Here is an 18,833-nt window from a genome sequence, read left to right on the forward strand (position 1 = left end):
TTAATAATATATACTATATATAATAGTATATATATATCTATATATATATAGACTATAATTATAAATTATGTATGTATATATATATAATAACTAGGTAATATATAATATAATTAGTAATTATATATATATTAGTTATACTATATATGCTATATAAATACATTATGTATAATGTAGTATATATATAGATTATATATATATATATATAATGTTATAATTAAATTAATTTGTTTATTATATATATAATTTATAATTTGAATATTATTTCACATTTCATTGCACTGTTGAATGGTTTAATAAAAATCTCTGTTTGAAGGATGTAAATGTGAATTAATTATTCATACCCTGACCTTCCATTCAGTCTGCTACGGTCCGTCTCACAAATGCGTCCACGGTGCCGGACAATATTACGTATATCGCAATAATTTATCGTCCAACAAAATTAAATTATCACAGGCCTAATAAACAAGCCACATAATTCCACAGCAATTGCACCACTGTGTGGTAATGCGTACAAACAGCCATATTGGGGTGACATTAACAAGCTCTTCACTGGCACCATAATTTATCAAGTGATCAAATAGATTTTGTAATTTTTAAAAAGTTTAAAGTGCGAAAAAAGGGGATAAAAGAAAACTGTTGACAAGAAAAACTTGACTAAATGCTCGAAACTGAAAATTAATATGGATTGGATATATAGTAAAAGTCATGCGTACAGTGTGAAGTCCTGACACCCAAATTACCAAAGCTACAATTAACTCACTGGTATTGCAGCTATAGATTCAAATTAAAGTAAGCAAAAGCATACACATGTGAGGGAAAGCCTACTCCCCTGTGTGTCCTTGAAAATCTACAGTTTTTACATTTATGTTGAGCAATTGCAAGATTTGGATGTTAAACTGTCTAAAGAGGTGTAGGTGTCAAAGTGTAAGAATGTTTGCACCTGTGTTTATGTCTAACCTGAGGATGCTGCAGAATTGCGTGACGAATTCGCTAAAGAAGGAATGGCTGAGCCTGCCGAGGACATTGAAGCAGCGGCGACTGCAGCTTGGACCGCCATGGAGGCGGGGTTAAGGCCCATGGCCAGGCTGCTGATGGGGCAGAGACCAGAGGGAGCTAAAACTGTGTTGGAGCCCACAGAGCAGGCCTGATGGACCCCTAGGGACACCTGCGCTGAGGAAGAGGAGGGGACTGATGATGGCACCGATGACACGGAGGAGGGGTAGTTGGAGCAGTGCAGGCTTGAGTCAACGTCTACGCTGGGATGCTGCAGAGACGGAAGGACGAAGTTAAAAAGATGCGGTTAGGATTAATGGGATTACATTTCCATTAGAGTAAATGGACATGTAATACGTTCATCTGGCATCACAGGAAATGAAGCTTTGAAAATGCTTAAGGAGGAGATGGAGGGAGAAACGCTGGCCAGCATAAGCATGTACAACACACACCTCAGTTTCTTTTTGGTTAAAAAAAACAACATCCAACCTACTCTTCAAAGAAATCCACAGGATTTTGAAAACACATAATTGCTGGAAGAATAAAAGCTGCGCACGTTATTCTCAGCTCTACATGCACCAGTGCATGACAACATATGTCATGCAGGACTTCTAACCTGCATTGACGGTGACTGATGCAATTGACACTTTCCACACACAAAAATCGGACACTGACAGATAGCACAACACAACAGAAGCACTATAGAAGACCTGGTGAAGCCAGCCGCTGCTGATTTTGAAACGCGTCAAATTGTGCTGTTGCAGTAGCCATACTTGGGAGTCGGCAAAAAAGGATTAAGTAAGACTCGCAACATCGCATGACAGAAAGTTTGTCGAGTGTAATTCTGCTTAAAATAAAAGGAAAAGTAAGCTCAAATAATATCGCAACATATTGACAATGTTCTTATTGTTAAACTCTCATTTTTAAATTAATACAAATTATGGTTTCGCTTCAAAGGTTTGCTGAAATATGTAAAGCAATCATGATTAGGGTGATCCTGGACATGTGAAATCTGAATTAACTGATCAAAATAACATATTTGAATTGAAGATATTGTACTTTACTGTACAGTAAAAAAAAAAAAGTTTATAATTTTTCTTTATATTATTAAACCCTTTAAAAATTCCTTATAGGTGACTCTCAAAGTTAAATGGAAGTGGCAACAATGAAGGAAAGTTGCAGGTAAAATAATAGCTGCAGGTTATTTCCAAAAGTTTCATCCACCAGCACAGGAACTGAGAAAAACCTTTGAATGCCTGATTCTATGACAAATACAGAAATATAAAATAAAAATCTCACCATTAAGCTGGAGTTGGATGACCGGACTGAAGATTGAGCTAGGTTGTTCTGCTGTGATTGGTGAGAGCTGTAAAAGTAATAAGAAGGTTCAACATATATCTCAACTATCTATACAGAGCACAATTAACATTTACTAATACTCAAGTTATGATCTCTGGATAAACTTCTGGGATAATTTCCATTAGCCGGTAATTACCGGACTATGACCGGTAAAATATGCTAAATCTCTCCGGTCAAAATCATTTCACCTTAGCACAATACCGCATCAGTTGCGCAACTTGCGCCACTTATGTGACGGACCAAAGAGTATGTGACAGACAAGAATAGTCAACTCTAATGTCTAACACGTAATGTGGAGAAAGAGATGTCCTGTATGGGTTGATTGTGCGTTGATCTGTTGGTAATGCCTCGGGGTTCCGGTGGGCATGTAAACAAATGCATAATGCTGCGCTATACTTTGCACCCTCACCCGGTTGCAGAGCGACACTTATTGTTTAGGTGTCTTTTAATAAGCAGGTAGTCATATCATTAGCTAGATCTGATCGATATGGACATAAACGCGAGTAAACTGCTGACGAGTCGACACGCAGCTCTGCATAATCACATGCAGCGGTGAGCAGAACAAAACACACACTTCAGTTTAGAATATCACACGTAGCTATTTTAATTACCTCTCAAACAACCTAAACTAGTTATGGATTTGTTTAGTTTTACTGTCGGGTCACTCATTACTGATCCACGAGCTGCATGATACTGACGGGCTGTCAGGAGAGGGAGAGAGCGCTCCGTTTATTATTCCCGTGTTATTATTCCCGTGTTATTGTAAGTTACTGTACACTTTGAATAGTTAATTAATCTACTATAATTAGTTTGTTTAATATCGAATCATATCAATTAGTTTTAAGGCACAATAAATAACAAAGAAGACCTTTGACCGGCACTTTTCAAATTTTGTCCGGAAGATTTAAACTTTAACGGACATGTTGACCGGCGAAAAAATATTCTACCTGCCGCAGATACCATTTCCTTTCCTATATTACTGTGTGTGTTAAACTCACTTGTTGTGCTGAGGAGGGGGGAAAGTATTTGGAGGCATGTCTTCACTGTGCACCAGACCGCTGAGAGATGTCTGATTGGATGAAGCCATCAAGGAGGCAGGGCCGGAGCCGCTGTCAGTCAAAGTGCCCATGCTGACAGCCGTGACTGAATCAGAGACCTGCCGAACTGTTACTGCAGAGCCCGCTGCAGCCGAGGAGAAAGAGAGAGATAACAACATTTTAATAAATTCCAATCCAGTGTGATCCAGACTTTTTCAAAAATTATTTTGAGAAGAAGAAAAAAAACCTAGATATATATAGACCCTTACCTTCCCCAGAATGTGTTCCGTGTATTGAACTGAAGCCATTCTGTAAAGCCAACAATGTAGGTTAGCTCACAGGTTTCCATGGAAACAGGCCATTCATAAAAAGATGAAGGGTGTTGGGCTTTTGGAAAGATTTAAGTTATGCAGTGCATTTTAACAACGAGTCATGTTTAAAACACAACAGTCTTAAAATCCCCACACCTTAAAAAAAACGCACATATACAACAGACTACTTTACTACATTAACAAACCACCATGTTAGATTGTTTACCAAGTCTAAGTGATCAAGAGGGACACTTTGTCCTTACCTTGGGCTGCATGTCCTTCTGAGGGGAGGAGGAGACGGAGGGGGGGTAGCGGCGTGTCTGAGATGCTCTCTGATCGTACATGTCCATCTGACTGGGGTTGGAAAGAGCTGGAGTTGACTCACTGCAGATTGTAACGGTTTTGACAAGATGGCGTACTTAAGGAATGGTAAATGGTAAATGGACTGTACTTATATAGCGCTTTATCCAGTCTTTAAGACCCCTCAAAGCGCTTTACATACTACATGTCATTCACCCATTCACACCCATTCATACAGAGCAGTGTACCTTACTCTAGGACCTAACATTCACACACCGTTGGCCATGCCATCGGGAGCAACTCAGGGTTAAGTATCTTGCCCAAGGATACATCGACATGTTGACTGCATGGGCTGGGATCGAACCCACAACCTTCTGGTTGAAAGACGACCACACTCCCTCACAGCCAGTCGCAATCAGTGGTTCTGACTTGAACATTAATAATACCCTTTTACATTTTAGAGCACTTTTAAATACTCAAACATGAATGAATGAATGAATGAAACTTCAAATATCATTTATTTTATGAACTCTTGTTTAATAGATAGCGCAGCTAGCAGAAAAATGTTTAGATTGAACAAGGTCGTGAATAACCCTAAGCAAAGGTGTGAAAAAATAAACGTCATCTTCAAAGTATTGTGGTACTAGGTAGTATTTGTGGATGTACTGACCTGCTGGGGCTATTGTAGAGACTGTTCTGGACCTGGTGGACTTGTGTTGTGGAGGCGGGGGTGGACTCGTACTCTGGCATAGCCGGTTCTGACCCAAACTGGAAGGCTCCAAACTGAAGATTGAGGCCCGACATGTCTGTTGAGCCAGGCATCTCGACCGCCATTGCCGGAATCTGAGGAAGATGAGGGGCATTTTAAAGTATATACCAAAATACTTTGAATCTTAACCTGTTAAGCCTGGCTGCCCCCCGCCCACAATAAACTGTGAAAAAATGGCTTCTTAATATTTAACAACCTATTAATGTGTCGTACCCACTTAAAACCCAGAGCCTGTTTTTCAGGTTTCAGGCTCGAAAATGACATTCCCAGAACAAATGACCATATCTTCCCTTCTAAAAGGGTTAAATTAATAATCTTTTTTCTCAAAGTAATGATAAACCTGTCGGTTGGATGTAGAAAAGTCAGATTCAATATAGATGTTTTTTATTTTAAAGAAAATTCAGATTGAACATGGTAAAAAACTGTAAAAAAATATGTTGTACTTATAGTGAAAACTAACCTTGGATGATGGGTTAGTAGACTAAAAGCTTTAGGAATCCAAAGTACAACATATAATAAGTACCCTGTATCAAAATTGTTGCAAAACAAGTGATATGACATTNACACAGCGGACGAGAAGATGGACGGTGAGCGGATTCAGGGGCGTTGACATGAGCTCATAGTCTGTGGTCACTAAGTTAGCAGCAGTTTCAAAGAAGTTGCACTGAAAATGTGTAATGTATTTATATTTGTTTTATTTATAAACTGGATCGGACGTGAGGTAATCTATAAAAAGCTGACTGCAAGAAACCATTTTGTCCCGCCAAATTAAAGGGGAGGTTTACATGGGGTTATATGAGGTACTTATCCATATTCAGTTCATCACACAGAGTAGATTCGCCACGTCCCCAGTTTGTAGAAGCAATAAACTGCTGTCCACAGGGGGCAACAGGAACCTAAAAAAGGCCAAACGATCAATATCAGTTTAAGTGCACATTTAAAATATGTTCACCACTCTACCTTTGTCTATTTCAATTTGCATGATTTATATTTTGTAATCTTATCTCTGCGATCCGTTCTTGCTTATTGGGCCTATTTTCAATTTAGTACACATGCTTTAAAAAGCTCCAGTGTTTGCAAATCCATTTCTTTCTCCTACTTCTTGACCTGGCTTGTCTTTTTTGGCTTTTGTTGACTTTCTTGTTCTGTTCACTTTTGCCCTCTCTTTCTTCACCTCCATCTTTACCCTTTGATTTCTTTCTTTCTCTGCCGGAGTCCTATCACAGTGATAAAAAAGCTGGTTGCAGGTATGAATTCCCTCTTGCCTCTTCTCTCTATCCGGCTCAAATGTCCCTTCATTTCCTCTGTGGGCCAATTAATAGATATAATGTACATGTACGGATTTACATTTGATACTACAATAAATAACACTTTTCCAGTGTAGAATCCACCGTCTCACATTGCTCCCTAACATAGTGTGTGTGTGTGTGTGTGTGTGTGTGTGTGTGTGTGTGTGTGTGTGTGTGTGTGTGTGTGTGTGTGTGTGTGTGTGTGTGTGTCCAGCTGCCAGTCTACCTCTAACGGCCCGTCCACACGGCGGCGTGCGTTGAAGCTTGCGTAAAGGCTTCAACCTGTAGATGTGTGTTTAAGTGAGACAGTACTAAGCCATAGAGCAATTTGATTTCCCTTCCCCTCTCACCTAGAGACTGGCCCCACATCATTCTAACCAAGCTTCTTAACAACAATTTCCCCAGAGCTTTTTTTACTAATTGATTGTTTGTGTCCCGCAGAGGGCCAGCTGGACCACGCCGTGCTGCTGCAGGTGATCAAGGAGCAGCAGGAGCAGCAGAAGAGACTCCTGGACCAGCAGGAAAAGCTCCTGCATGTCATCGAGGAGCAACACAAGGAGATCCACCAGAAACTGCCTGGTGGGTGCACACACACAATACCTTAAAGACATGGCACTCTTGCCTTGAAATAATATTTGAAGACTTCACATGTCTGCTTTAAACCATTCTTGTTGATATGTATATTAGTGGTTTCTATTGGAACCATTTTTTTTTATCGCATACAAAAACTCTTTATTTTTATTTAAAGACATCAATGGTTTTTCATGATGCCCAGTCCTTATGCCACCAATTCTGTGTATCTGTAGCACCTATACAAAAATCTAGAATACTTCCATTAATCTGGAATTAAATTACATATGAAATAATGACAATATACACACTTTTAAAATATCGAAAAACCTTTCCATGACTTTTTAAAGTATTATTTTGGACTATTTCCTTGCGATTTTGCTACAGAGGCAACTGCCTGTGCATTTGCTAAATGCACATTATCCTGCTCCATTATGGGCAAAATGATAATTAAGATTATTTTGATATTAATATTGGCCTCATAAATATTTATTCAGATTTTTCTTAGGTATACTGTAGGTGACAAAACATTTTTTCTTTTCACATTTAAATAAACTGAGATTTGCTAAACTTCAAATCCTACGGGGAAATGTAATATTTCGGGAAATTCATGTGTTTTAAAACCCAAAGGTGCTGAAGGTGAGGCGGAGAAAAGCGTACAGGAGGGGGCGGAAGGTGAAGCAGCGAAGCCCAAAGAGTCCAACCTGGAACCGGACGTGAAGCCGGACAAGGAGGCGGCCGGAGCTGCAGAGCCTCCCGTCCAGAAACAAGAGCAGGCTGCTGAGGAGGAGGAGGTTCCTAAAGCAGCTTACAAAGAGGACGGCCACGGAAAAGAACCCCATACGCTGAAGGAGCTGGGGGCCAGGGGGGTGCCGCTGGGAGAGAAACAACCCATTGAGCGTCAGCCTGTACCTCACAATGAGAAGGCAGCTCAAGTTGTACAAGAAGAAAGAAGCCTAGATAAAGAAAATGAAAAAATAGCAAAAGAAGTCCGGGCAATAATTGAGCTTGAGAAAGACATAAAGGAAAAGATGGCCGAAGAGAAGTTAGAGAAGGAGAGGGTGGAGAAAGAAGTGCAGGAGAGGGTGGAGAAAGAACGGCTGGAGAGGGAGACGAGGGAGAAGCTGGCCAGAGAGCAGGAGCTGGAGAAGGAGAAACTAGAAACGGAGAAGGAGAGAGCAGCGAAGGAGAAACTAGAAAAGGAGAGAGCAGAGAAGGAGAAACTAGAAACGGAGAGAGCAGAGAAGGAGAAACTAGAAAAGGAGAGAGCAGAGAAGGAGAAACTAGAAAAGGAGAGAGCAGAGAAGGAGAAACTAGAAACGGAGAAGGCTGCAGCTGAGAGACTTCAGCGGGAGATGCACAACAATGAAATAGTGGAGGCGGAGAAGATGGAGAAGGCTGAGGAGGCTCGGGAGAGGAAAGCCCTGATGGAAGAGGGAAAGGCAGCGCAGGGAGAAGCTTTGAAGAAAGGAGGACGAGACCTCAAAGAGAAAGCTCAGGAGGAGGAGGAGGAGGGGGGGGGCCGTCAAAGCTCCGCCTCCGGGCTCCCAGGAGAAGGTCAGGGGCCAGGGAGAGATGGATCTGAGGAGGAGGCGCCGAGCACTGGGAACCCGAGGGTCCAGGGGGGTGCCGGGCCTGGAGCCCCTGCTGGAGCTGGGGGGCTCCGACCTGCACGTGGCCCTGGAGGAGCAGCTGCTGGCCGGGGCCATTGTGCACTCGCGGCAGATTAAGCAGCTCCCCGACGACCAAAGAGCAAAATGAAACACATTCTCACTCCAGCACAAACTTCTCTCACTGTGGACCACGAGACCGGTGCCTTACATTCTTTCCTGCCTTCAAGAAGATATGGACAAAGAGGAAACACTTCTATTCCTTCATACTGTGTACTCTGGAGAAGCACAACGTTTATTAACGAGCAAAGTACATGTAAATATTAACTTATTTTGTCTTTAGGGAGGAGGATTATGAAGAGGTTACTGTTGAAATGTATATAAATCTATGCAAAGACCCTTCTGTAAAGTGTTCAGAAAGCCTGGATGTATTATTGTTTGCCTTTAGGCGTTGTCTCCTGGGCTGCTTTTATGTTGATTAGTTTGTGTTTATCTGTTACTCCAAGATGTACATATTGTAATAGTTCAACTTTCAAATGGAAGTTGGTGAATTCAGCCTCAGAGCTATGAGGTTTATAAACCGTGGACGACGGAGGAGCTAGATCCCGAGCATCAAGTTACAAATCATCCCACCTTCGATACCTGTTCCTTTTTGGTTTACGAGTGCCTTCTAATCCACATGCTGCTGTTTTTTCCCTCAACGTGTGCTTTAACTCCTACTGTAAAGAGAACAGTAATCATGAGAAAATGATATTATGTTAAGGACAATGAAAGAAAAAAAAATTGATCGTGTTTGTTTTCCCAGAAATTCCTCCATCGGGCAGCACATGTTCGACCTTTGCTTTGTACAAGAAACTATTTGTTCTATTTTTCTATGTGCATTGTATTTCAGTACATTTTGCTGAAAATATTAAATAAAAACATCTATTACATCCATGGCTCTTGGTCTGTTTGTGTTCACAGAGACAGGTAATATCATAGATTTTGTATTCACCTCTGTACATGTATCAGCGTTTCCACCAGGGGGCGTCTTGCCGTCATTTGACGCCTTCAGCTCGGAACGCCCTGAACTCGAGCCGTAATGTCAGTATTGCAACAACATGCAGCTTTCATTTCAACAACGTCATAAAAAAGTGACTTTTTTTTTATTACATTACACACATTTATATCATTAACAGTACCAGGAAGAGTTATCAAGATACGCTGTCAGCACCAGAGGTCCATCAACACTTCATGTTTTCTCCTCTCAAAGTTTTTATGTCCGCTTTAACAGCCAGGATAGTTTCCATCATTTGGCTTTCCTCTTGGCCTGTCATAAAAAGAGAGTCGTTTTTCATTCATGAACATCTTTTGATCACTGAATAAAACAATCAGGAGGATTACTAACTTTGTAACTTACTGCATTTGTAAAGCAGGTCTTCAGTGCTTGAAACTCTTTAGCACACATGTCCTTTTTCAGCTCCTGTTTGCCTGTTGTAGAGGCGGACACACACTTCCCATATGTTGCTGCCTGGGTTGGTGACATTGGACAGAGAATAATAATCTTAGTTATCTTTTTCAGTTTCTGTCTATGGTGGTATATAAGTTAGTGATTTAAAAAAATAAAAAATCACACCAAAAAGGAAATTCTCACCAAAAAAACTATTTTAGCAAAAAAAAGGGCATATCTGGTCCACCACAAAACAACAAAGGATGGCCGAAAGTAACATCATTCTTAAATATTTTTAAATAAAACAATGCAATAAGAGAAAACAAATTGGACATTTCATAATTAAATAGAAAAATAATAATAATATATTTTAAAGGACATAATAAAAAAAACAGCAATTAATTTCACCTCATGTTTTCTTATTTGTAAGAACAAAAGAGTTAAGCTTTAAATTAAATTAAATCAAACAAAGGGGGGTGTGAACATTAAACCTTCTGTTTATAAATAAGCTATTCAGAAAGTTAACAGCAACTGTTAGAGATATGTATAGTAATGCAGGTGTACCCTATAATAGTGAAACACTGAGTCACATTAGTGGTATTGATGACATGATAATTAACAGCAGCCCAACACGTCATTTTAACGTTCACACTAAAGAATAAATGTACATATGTTTCATCAGCATTAGTTTACAAGATCCACAGATTTGAAGATGATATAATACACTGATTTGACTTTGTTAGGAGCACACTACAGACAGTAAAGCTGCAATGTATTGTAATTTGAACTCTAGAGGCAAACGTAATAGCATACCACTATTTCCCCTGCTAAGTTATATAAAACAGAGCTTACCTCTGGTGAACACTGTGCAAAAAGTTCCGGGAAAAGTCTCAATTTCTCACGACTGCGACTCCATGCATTTGACCCAGACATGGTTCCTGTTCGGGTGTTAAAATGGTTCCTTTAGGTTAAAGAACACAGCACTGGTGAACAGATAATGCTTCACCGTGTGTTCAATTTAAAAGGGAGCTCATGAAGCATTTAAACTAAGAAATAAACATCAACTAGCAGATGAAGCATTTCTGTAATACATGGGCAGCGCCATATTGTTGACCCTGTCATCAAGGAAACCTCCAGCAGGATATAGGGTACTGTGATTCGCTTACTTCCACGTCAATCACAAGGATTTGCTGAATCTGATTCGCTGTTTTCCGAACGTAGGCGGAACCGGAACACCAATAGAAAGTAAGATAGCTACTTGCTGTTCTGTGATTGGCTGGCTGTCATATTTAGCTCCGCCTCCTCTCGTACACCTCGGAGGAAGATGAGTAACCAGCATCCAGGATTGCTAAATCATGGCAACATTTATGGAAAGATTTGCTTTTCTTCAGAAAGTAAGTGCTGCTTAAGGTCAATATTACAAGCTGTTAAAACCACTAACAGCTGAATGGAGTATGACGGGTGTGACGTACGTTAACATGTCTATTTAAACCTGTGAAGTTGTGATAGCATTAGCTTGCTAGCTTGATAGCTAACAGCAAGAAGAACACATTTCTTCATTTCTTATTTGACCTGGCAGATGTTTTAGTTGGATTTTAAAGCATCTGACAGGCATAAAGCAATGTTATAACTACCGGTTTGGTCAAAGTAATCTGATAAACAGACCCTGGTCCATATCTGTGTCACATCTGTATCTATAAAGTACACAGGTTAGCTTGATATAAAATGTTTTGGTATGTGGACTGTGCTTTGCTCATGGGATAAATCACAGTCCCTTCGTGTCAGCTTTGAACTTGTTTTCCACTTCATGCTTTCCACTAACTGTAGGTCCCGACTCTGATGAAGGCTACAGCAGATGATGAAAACCCCTGCCCTGGATACCTTTTCCAAGACATTGGGAGTATCCTTTTTCTCAGCTTCTGTTGTGGTCCAGCCAGCAGCTGCAAACTCTGAATGTACTTATTATATGTGGCTCACATGCAATAGATTAATTCATCTGATGGCTGGTGAATGGTTCGTCTGTGATCTACACAAAGTGTGGTAAATCACATGTTAAGCGTATCACTGTAAACATTATGCTTTAAAGTGTAGAAGTTCATTTTTTCAATGTAGAACTCCAGCTATAAGTCAACTTTACACATCAAACATGGCACAAAATACTGTTTTCAGCTTCTCAAATATGGAGATGATGTGCTTTTGTTTTTGTTGAATGTCATGTTAGACGGAATATATTTGGGTTGTTGACTGACAAAACAACACATTTAAAGCCATAACCCTCAACTTTAAAAAATGGTATGGACATACTTCCTGTTTTCTGACATTGTACAGAACAAACAATTAATCGATTAAACAAGACTTACCTTTGAGTATTCTAACCAGGAAACTTTGCCAACATATCCTTAACCACCATATCACTGTAGAAATCTCCCATGAGTCGACAGGTTACGGCCAGTGTTTGTTGGAGTATCTTCTTGAGAGGCTGCAAGTGGAGTCATGCCATGTCAAAATAAAGGTGAGAACAGTTTTATTATTCAAGTCTTTCATATCATTTATTGTAGATTTTCCTCCTTTTCCTGCCTGTGAGTAACTCTGTGTTCTGTTCATGCTCCTGGGGTTTCAGGTCCTGAAGATCTTTGTCCATCTGTGCGGTCATGGTTCAAACCATTTCCTCACAGAACTGCGAAGGAACTCCACCTTCGTCCAGCAAGCATCAGGTTAGACGCTGTGCTTTGAGCTCACGAGTTTGCCCTGTCAGCTGAATACTCACTCGCTGTTGTGTGTTTTTGATTTTTTTAAGTTTACAGCGGCCCTCCTGATCCTATCCACGGCACAGCGTTGTACCAGAAAGTTAGAAGCACCGCACAGGTGAGCCTAATATTTATGTCAATCATAAAACTGTGTCAGTAAGGCAAACACACTCAAATGTAACTTTGTCTTTCTGCAGGAAGTGGCCAGGTTGCTTTTCACAGATACAATTTCCACCAAAGACAGCGTCTCCCCGCCCAACCTAGCCCCTCCAACAATGGGTGAGTTTTGCCACTTTTAGAATGACAATATCCATCTGTTGATATGATAACGTATAGTTACATCTGCTCATGTATTTTGGATTTTCATTATAACATGTCTCTCTTTCCAGGAATGGGCTCAGCAACCACACACAGGTCAGGAATGCAGGGCTTTGGATACAGTCCTGGGAAACAGGCAACAGGTAAGTGATGGACCGCTACACACACACACACACACACACACACACACACACACACACACACACACACACACACACACACACACACACACACACACACACACACCAAGCTTATCTACTGTGTAAACGTCCGTGTCTTTTATGTGTGTCTCCCAGCAGGCGGTGACTCTCTGCTGGATAAGATCCAGAAGGCTGCAGAGGTGGTGGCGAGCGCCGTCCTCCCCCCGACCGAACACCAGGGCATCCGTCTCCACGACAACTACTACCGGGCCGTAGCAGCACCCTCAGCCCCCATAGAGGTAGCAGTGCCGGCGTGTGCCTTGGCAGTCTCAGCTTTGAAATGTACTTCAGTAAAAAGTACCCATAACTAGCAGCTGTTTTAAAGAGTACCTGACCTCCCTTTATATTAATAGAACAATAATGTTATTGTTAGCTAATGAATGTTTCCATGCTGAACAACGGCAACATGACAACGTTTTCATTGGTCCCTCTTCTTTAGAGAAGACCAGGAAATGATGGATACACGGATCGTGTTCAAATCAATAGGCACGCAATGAAATAATAATGATCACGCCACCAAACACACATTCAAACTAAAGGAACCAGCCTGTTTGGGAAATGTGAGAAGTAGAAAGTAAAGGTATTTGTGTTCAAAATGTAAGAAGTAATAAGTAGTGGAGTAAAGTACTGATACCAGAAAAATGTACTTAAGTACAGTATTGGTACTCTACTACTTCCCACCTCTGGGGCTGAGGCTTTTTAAATAGCATTAAAAAATACCCTTGTATGTGCAGTGTGTGATTTAGGCACGGGAACATATGAAAATGTCATGTCTTGACTATTATCCTGGCCCAAATAATTGCCATTCGGTTCATAACACTGTCCCATAATCCTCCTGTGTTTCCAGCATCGACCCAGCGCTGCCCGGGTCAGGTGGGCGGCGGCTGGGAGGAGACGGACAGCAGCAACGGCTCCTCTCACAACTCCTCTCAGGACATGGCGGCTAACGGCAAGTCTGCAACCGGGAGCCAATCAGAAGCCAGTAGAGAGAGCAGCGGGGACCTATCAGAGCGGTGAGTTGACCCGTTACACTTCCTGCCTAAATGATAATGTAGTGACATTGAAGAGCTGGTAGATTAGGCTTTGAATGTTAAGTGTTAGCATAAGATAACAGGAGTACTCTCCCTCTCTCCATGCCCCTCACACTGCTCAGGGGGGAGGCGCTGCAGTTAGGGGACTGTGGCCAGGAGGTGGCGCTGATCAGCAGACTGACCGAAGGACCCAAAGCTTTCCTGTCCAGAGAGGAGAGCCAGCACTTCATCAAAGAGTCAGTGCAGCTCAAATCAGACTGAAAATAATGCCCATTCTCCTTTTATGAACTGTGTTATCATTATTTTGGTTTAATTGGCTTGATTTCTGTCTCATTTAATCTTTAAGGTGCTCCATTCTCAACTGTGAGGTGGTGGTGGAGTTGCTCTCAAGCAAGCTTCAGGATCCCTCAAACACCGTTCAGATGGTAACCACGATTAAGATTCACTGAATATCCATATATATGTTTTCCTTTTTTTGTATATATAAATGTAAATATGCAGGACTAATATACCTTTCTTTGTTTTCCTCTAACCCTGCAGCGGGCACTGTGTGCTGTATCCTGCCTGATGACCTCTGACCTCCTCTCTCTGGAACAAATGTTTGCAGCTACACAACGGCGGCTCCGTCAGCTGAGTGAGGGGCCTCCGGGGCCCGTGGCCAACAAAGCCACCAAGGTGAGAGAGAAGGCTGCACATGGTGAGGACTGATGGGACAGAATCAACCCTATGACATCATAAGGGACATGTTCAGCTTTCAGCTCCTTTTATGAGTCTATAATAAACTGATCAGCCAACAGACGGACACTAAGACCCTTTAAGGGAAACATGATGATTAGCATGGCAGACATTTGTGTTAACACCATGAGAGCGTTGTATAAGGATGCAGGGCTAGATAACATTTCAAATGAGGGCGTATTTATTTTTGTTCTTATCTCCTCTCACCAGATCCTGCGTCAGTTTGAGGCTCTGATTGGTGGATCTGCTCACGCTCCGAGGCAGGAAGCAGCAAACAGCAGCCATCAGGAAACATGTCACCGGCTTCCTGCAGCCACATACTTAGACCCTTTACTACCAACCCAGTCTGCTACCAACACCACCCTTCATCAGCTCCACATCTCACCCACTGGTGTCCCCCCACCACCAAATCACCCATCTTCTCCCTCTGGTCCGGAGGTCCAGATAGACTCCTCAGTGGAGCTGATGAATGACGATGAAGAGGAGAAACTTCCTCCCGTTCTGACCGAGTCAATGCAGAACCAGGCGGAGCCGAACAGGACTGCCGAGGTTCAATCTGTCGCTGAAGAACCAGAGCTTCACACAGATAGCTTCTCGTCAGCGGAGCCTCAGAGTGAGCAGCCCTGTCTGAGCAGACTGTCTCTGTTCAGCGGGATGCAGCTGGTCACCAAGGCAACGCCGCTGTGTAAAAGACAGACATCCCAGAATGAGATGGACACGATGGCCGACAGCTTAAAGGAGAATCAAGCTCTGCAGAACGGCAGCAAAACCAGTGATGACACTGCTTTCATTTGCACTTCAGTCGCATGTGACAGCAGCCAACCAGTGTCGGCCTTTTCCTTTCTCAACTTTTGACCAACTTTACACAGCTTGAGCTGTCGCAGTTAAGCCAATGATGTCATTAAGTTAGGAAATCTATTGAATTCAAAATCAAGATTATACAGACAGCAGATTTACATTATGTTTGGATCTTCTGTCTATCAGTACGGTGCCTCGTTGGGTAATGTCTTCAAGCAGCAGAGACAGAGATATTGTCCTTTAGAGTCCACAGCTGAGAAACCCCTTAACTCTTCAGACATGAGGGCTTTGCTGGATGCCGTTTGTAGGTTGAGGCCTAATTTTCCTAATAAGTATTTAACAATAATGCTTGAATTACAGGTTGTTATTATAAACAGTTGCTTTGTCTCAGGATTGCGTTTAACTAACAAAAACAAACTAACGCCTCGGCAGCGAGCGCTAAACCTCCGAGGGAGAACGCCCTCGATTTGTTATTTGCACAGTTGCTTTTCTTATGGACTCATAAATCTGAGAGTGGTCTTCCATATTTTTTGGTACTTACCTCGTACAGTATGTCAGTGTAAACGTCATGAGTGTTAGTTTACAACCTATTTATTGCGTCTACCCTGTACTGATGAATCCATAACCCATCTGAGAGTGCATGTGAAGATACGTTTGAAGAACTAATGGAGGAATTTATTATTTAGGTATTTTGTGTGCTCTGTAAACCTGAAAAGTTACCATAACTCCAAAAAATGTAAGGTATCTGATTGCCTTAGTTCTTTAAAGTTGATGTACTTAAATGTTTTCAGACCTTTAATATTATACATCAAACGCCGAAAATGAAGTGTCACCTTACTGCAGGCATTTATGGTGCTTTCCTGCGTGCCGTTAGTGACATCAGACGCATGGACACAAGAAACAAGTACAGAGAAATGTATACTTTTAATTAGTGCTCACTTAATCTGCAAAATAGTCCAAGTAAATAACAGATGATTTGTTAAATGAACAAAACTAAGAAATATCACAAGAAGTCCACATATTCCCGTTAGAAGAACTTTTTACTAATGTTAGTGTACACTACTTAATCTTTCAAATGATTGTCAACATTTGGGTTTACAGTGTACATAAAGCAGATTATCAACAATTTAGAAACAGTTGTTTGTGTAACCAAATAAAAGGCAGATTACGTTTTAATCGTTGTTCCAGTCACACACACTGTACTGCAGTGTCGAGGAATGTGGTTTACACTACACGCCAAAATGGTAATCCAGCCTACCGATATGTACAAAGAACGATACTGATGTATTTCATTTCAGTGAACATGAACTATGCCGAGTAACAATAAAACCTGCTGTGTTTCTTCCAGCACCAACTGAAACAAATGTAATACTGCAGACCCGGCTTTCAGCAACGCCTTTATTTTTCAATGTCCTATGTTTAGGAAAATTACATAAAATATGAGTCACTTCCACATCTCTCATTTTATTTGCAACACAGTGTACTGGTCATTTTCAACCCATACATACAACAGGTATGGCTGACAGGCGCATACACACACAGACGATGTGTCGAATGTTAAACACATGGTTACAAACAGCGCTTTCTCTCCGGGCTGTTTCAGTGAGACGCTCTGTTCCTGACACCGCCTGAAACGCAGAGTCCTCTCACGGCTCTATAATTAGCTGGCGTCTAATCTGAGGTTGGGTTTTTTGGTGGTGCGACTCATCTGTTCCCTTACCTCTTACCCACTGACCTGACCAAACACACTTAGATTCATTTGGACTGAGAAAGTATGTTTAAATACACTATCATTTAAAAGGACATCCATCAATTACTCTCACCATGTTACCTTGGATTGGGACAAGGTGAAAGAAGCGTCAAACATTTTCAAAAATCGTCGACAAATTCTTGCCAAACGTGTCCAAATGTCCTTTATCCAGATTCATTAAATGAGACAGGAAATATTTTGTCTGAGAGCTTGTAAACAAATTATTCGACACAGTTCTGCTATTGTTAAACGCACACTTGGATGTACGAAGTGTTTTTGTGGGTGAATTATTTCCTTAAATTTGACACAAGAAGCCGTAACAAGTTATTTTACTGGATTTTTTAAACAATGCTCCTGTGAGTCCTTGGCCTCTATAAACCTCCTTCTTGAATCTAAACAATGACCCCCCCCCCACACCCCACACACACACAAGCATTCAGCCGCCTTCCCCAGCCGAGAAAACAGAATGAGGACTTATTGATTAAAGTGCTTAGCTTCATTTAGTTTTGCAAGCACTTTGGATCATCACGCGTCTCTTGTGATTAGCACCAATGAAAATGTCCACGCATCGACGCACGCATGTAAAGAGAATGATACCTCTTTATAAAGTGCACAGGGTGCGTGCACACACTCACACACACACACAATACTGCACAGAAACCACAGTGGCTGGGCCATGGACAGGCGGATGTGCTTATGGTCTTAACAAATGGTACATGGTGAGGTGGGGATGAGCCTTTGTGCCCAAACATTCTGTAAACCTCCCCACACATCATCCCCTCCCCCCTAACACGGGTGAGTTTTTTTCCCGAGGAGGATCCCCCACCCCCCTCCCCCCGCCGTACCAGGAGATTCAGCACTGATGGGCGAGGGACTAAAGGTCAGGAGATGGGGTCGGAGGTCACGGTCATGTTGAGCCTGGACGCTCTCTGGTCTGCAGGCTGCTGAAGTGCGCCTCCCGCAGGACTCTGTTGATGCAGTCATAGGAGACACTGCTGCCGTCGCCATGGAAACCTTGCTGCAAGGAGCTACGCGAGTCTTCTGGCTTCGGACTGAGGGAGCACTGGGGGATGCGGCTGTTGTGAATTGACGGCCTGGCGGTGGCCACTATGCCTGTCTCTGGACTGCTGATCCCATTGCTGCTGTCACTACTGGAAGACTGCAAGAACACCAAAGAGATGAGCTGTGAATTGACGCTTCACGGATGAGTGAGGATGAAAGGCTGTAAATAAAACATTCTGTGCTTTTCCTGACACTGGTGCATTGCATGTGCGATGCAGAGTCACATGTATTTATTTATACACATGCGATGAAGGAATACATGACCTTGGAAGACTCATAACACATTTAGATAAAAGGGGTAAACCTACATGGTGTTAAGATGAATGTCAAGATCATTTCAGACTTACCTCTGAATCTAAATCTGAAACGAGCAGACTGGGACCCACTCCTGACCTCTTGGCCTGAGGGCTCAGCTGTTGGGGTTCCTCACTGTCACAGCTACGGTGTCGTTTCCTGTGGAAAACACAAATGTAAGTAACAGAGTGTTGTGAGTACAGAGTGAACATAAAAGTGAAGTGTGACAGG

General features: G+C 41.9%; 4 protein-coding genes across 5 annotated transcripts; 2 read left to right on the forward strand and 2 right to left on the reverse strand.

Moving 5' to 3' along the window:
* Window positions 1-952: 952 nt before the first annotated feature.
* Window positions 953-4,844, reverse strand: ubap2l (ubiquitin associated protein 2-like). The gene is made up of 6 exons (XM_010777162.1): window positions 4,671-4,844; window positions 3,964-4,084; window positions 3,659-3,698; window positions 3,351-3,534; window positions 2,293-2,359; window positions 953-1,264 (listed from the first exon to the last, which is right to left on the reverse strand). The coding sequence occupies exons 1-6, from the start codon at window positions 4,832-4,834 to the stop codon at window positions 953-955; spliced, it is 888 nt and encodes a 295-aa protein (XP_010775464.1). The 5' UTR covers window positions 4,835-4,844.
* Window positions 4,845-5,323: 479 nt separating this feature from the next.
* On the forward strand, window positions 5,324-9,170 carry LOC104944781 (uncharacterized abhydrolase domain-containing protein DDB_G0269086-like). 2 transcript variants are annotated; one of them, XM_010770360.1, is made up of 4 exons: window positions 5,339-5,356; window positions 5,996-6,016; window positions 6,500-6,637; window positions 7,259-9,170. In XM_010770360.1, the coding sequence occupies exons 1-4, from the start codon at window positions 5,350-5,352 to the stop codon at window positions 8,356-8,358; spliced, it is 1,266 nt and encodes a 421-aa protein (XP_010768662.1). In that variant the 5' UTR covers window positions 5,339-5,349; the 3' UTR covers window positions 8,359-9,170. The 2 variants fall into 2 exon arrangements, with proteins under 2 accessions (XP_010768668.1, XP_010768662.1); XM_010770366.1 differs by lacking the exon at window positions 5,996-6,016 and having other exon boundaries at window positions 5,324-5,356.
* A 175-nt stretch (window positions 9,171-9,345) lies between these two features.
* On the reverse strand, window positions 9,346-10,849 carry ndufaf8 (NADH:ubiquinone oxidoreductase complex assembly factor 8). The gene is made up of 3 exons (XM_010770389.1): window positions 10,520-10,849; window positions 9,638-9,748; window positions 9,346-9,547 (listed from the first exon to the last, which is right to left on the reverse strand). The coding sequence occupies exons 1-3, from the start codon at window positions 10,598-10,600 to the stop codon at window positions 9,527-9,529; spliced, it is 213 nt and encodes a 70-aa protein (XP_010768691.1). The 5' UTR covers window positions 10,601-10,849; the 3' UTR covers window positions 9,346-9,526.
* A 90-nt stretch (window positions 10,850-10,939) lies between these two features.
* On the forward strand, window positions 10,940-17,171 carry tepsin (TEPSIN adaptor related protein complex 4 accessory protein). Its single transcript, XM_010777174.1, has 13 exons — window positions 10,940-11,061; window positions 11,495-11,567; window positions 12,088-12,179; window positions 12,288-12,381; window positions 12,465-12,532; window positions 12,612-12,693; window positions 12,804-12,875; window positions 13,029-13,198; window positions 13,701-13,945; window positions 14,086-14,199; window positions 14,310-14,388; window positions 14,504-14,638; window positions 14,909-17,171. The coding sequence occupies exons 1-13, from the start codon at window positions 11,023-11,025 to the stop codon at window positions 15,551-15,553; spliced, it is 1,908 nt and encodes a 635-aa protein (XP_010775476.1). The 5' UTR covers window positions 10,940-11,022; the 3' UTR covers window positions 15,554-17,171.
* Window positions 17,172-18,833: the final 1,662 nt, after the last annotated feature.

The sequence above is a fragment of the Notothenia coriiceps genome, unplaced genomic scaffold (genome assembly GCF_000735185.1).
Source record: "Notothenia coriiceps isolate Sejong01 unplaced genomic scaffold, NC01 NC01_scaffold00000339, whole genome shotgun sequence".
NCBI lineage: Eukaryota > Metazoa > Chordata > Actinopteri > Perciformes > Nototheniidae > Notothenia > Notothenia coriiceps.